Here is a 1,873-nt window from a genome sequence, read left to right on the forward strand (position 1 = left end):
TTGTTTTTCTGAGGAAGTTGTGTTTTGGCTTTTGATCATCCTGTTTGTACAGTTTTGAAACTGGGTTTAATTGATCACGGGTTGTAATATTTTGATGCATGATTGAATTTTTGAACTGCACGACTGCTGGAATGCTATTTTTCAGCAGCAGATGAAAAAATAGCATTTCAGCAGCTGCTACAAACGTTGCTGAAAAAATAGCATTTTAGCAGCTGCAAAAACAAGCTAAAATCATTTTAAAAAAAAATTAAAAACGATAACGGTTAAAAACAACCTGTTGCAAACAATTATTTGACAACGGTTTTATTTAGATAAATAATCCTTGACGTCTTTTCCCTCCCATTCAAACCGCCAAAAATATAAGATAACGAACGATAACCGTTGTCGAGTTCAAACCTTTTACAATAGTATATTTAAGCAATAACCGTTGTCAACAGATGAATATAACAACGGTTTTGCACGCAATAAAGCCGTTGTTAAATTTTGACATTCAATTAGATAAGATAACGAAATGAACCGTCATCATATATAATATTTAACAATGGTTTTGGAACGATAAGGCGTTGCCAATAGAAAACTACGACAACAGATTTGAAACCGTTCTTAAGATTTAATAACGGTTTCCTAAAAGATTTTATAACGATTCTTGATGTTATATAACGGTCGCGTGTTATTTGTACAACCGTGGTATATATTTAACAACCGTCGTTGTAATAACGGTCCCGTGTTTCTATTTAAAAACGGTAATTTCATTATTTGGACGTTATTGAAGGTCTTATTTGGCGTAGTGCTGTTCTTCACGGTGACATGGTTCAACTCTCTATAATCGATGCATAACCTCATACTCCCGTCTTTCTTTTTCACAAACAGAACTGATACACCCCAAGGTGATACACTAGGTTGAATGTACCCTTTGTCTAACAACTCATCCAGCTGCTTCTTCAACTCTTCTAACTTTTTAGGTCCTATCTGGTATGCTGCTTTAGATATAGGTCTCATCCCCGGTTTGATCTCAACACTGAAGTCGATGTCCCTCTTAGGAGGTAACCCCGATATGTCATCTGGAAAAACATCACCAAACTCCCCACCCACTGTTATGTCAGTTGCTGACAGCTCCTCCACATACATATCCCTCACATGGCAAAGGATTAAAGGACACTTCTTCCTACAACATGACTTTAAAGTCATTACCGCGATCAACTTCACCTTAGGTTTTACTGTGAACCCCCTATATGATACCTTGACTCCATAAGGTCCCTTTAAAGACACTCTCTTTTGTCCAAAATCTATCTTAGCATCATACTTGCCAAACCAGTTCATCCCGACGATAACTTCAAACCCATCCATAGGAAACTCTAACAAGTTGACCGGTAAGTCTACTTCCCCCACCACCATGGACACATCCATATACAACTTAGAACATGACAGTGACTCCCCCGAAGGTATAAACACATTATCTTTCATCAACTCATATTCTCCCAATCCCATAGCTATGGCATGACTCCTAGACACAAAAGAGTGGGTTGCCTCCGAATCAAACAGAACAAAAGATGGCGTGTTATGAACAAGAAAAGTACCCGTAGCGACGTGAGCATCATTCGCTACTTCCTGCTTGCCCATCATAAAGAGTTTCTCACTACTTTTCTAACCTCCACTCTGAACCGTGGTAGCCGAAGTAGTCGGCTTGGTTGCCGAGTTCTGCGTCACACTGTTGTTCGGACGCTGATAGGAACCTCCATTATTAGGGTTGTAGCCGCCATTGTTGTTGTTCTGCCCTCTGCGATTACCCCACGACCGAGATGTCCTGTTGCCAGCAAAGCTCTGGCTTGGAGCATGCGAAAAGTTTTCCTGATATGTCCCTTGAAAACCCCCT

The 1,873-nt window shown here is 39.8% G+C and overlaps 1 protein-coding gene across 1 annotated transcript; it reads right to left on the reverse strand.

Moving 5' to 3' along the window:
• Nucleotides 1–205: 205 nt before the first annotated feature.
• LOC141632377 (uncharacterized) lies at nucleotides 206–1,620 on the reverse strand. Its single transcript, XM_074444930.1, has 3 exons — nucleotides 1,304–1,620; nucleotides 869–1,165; nucleotides 206–212 (listed from the first exon to the last, which is right to left on the reverse strand). The coding sequence occupies exons 1-3, from the start codon at nucleotides 1,618–1,620 to the stop codon at nucleotides 206–208; spliced, it is 621 nt and encodes a 206-aa protein (XP_074301031.1).
• Between the last annotated feature and the right edge of the window lie 253 nt (nucleotides 1,621–1,873).

The sequence above is a fragment of the Silene latifolia genome, chromosome Y (genome assembly GCF_048544455.1).
Source record: "Silene latifolia isolate original U9 population chromosome Y, ASM4854445v1, whole genome shotgun sequence".
NCBI classification, from domain to species: Eukaryota; Viridiplantae; Streptophyta; class Magnoliopsida; order Caryophyllales; family Caryophyllaceae; genus Silene; species Silene latifolia.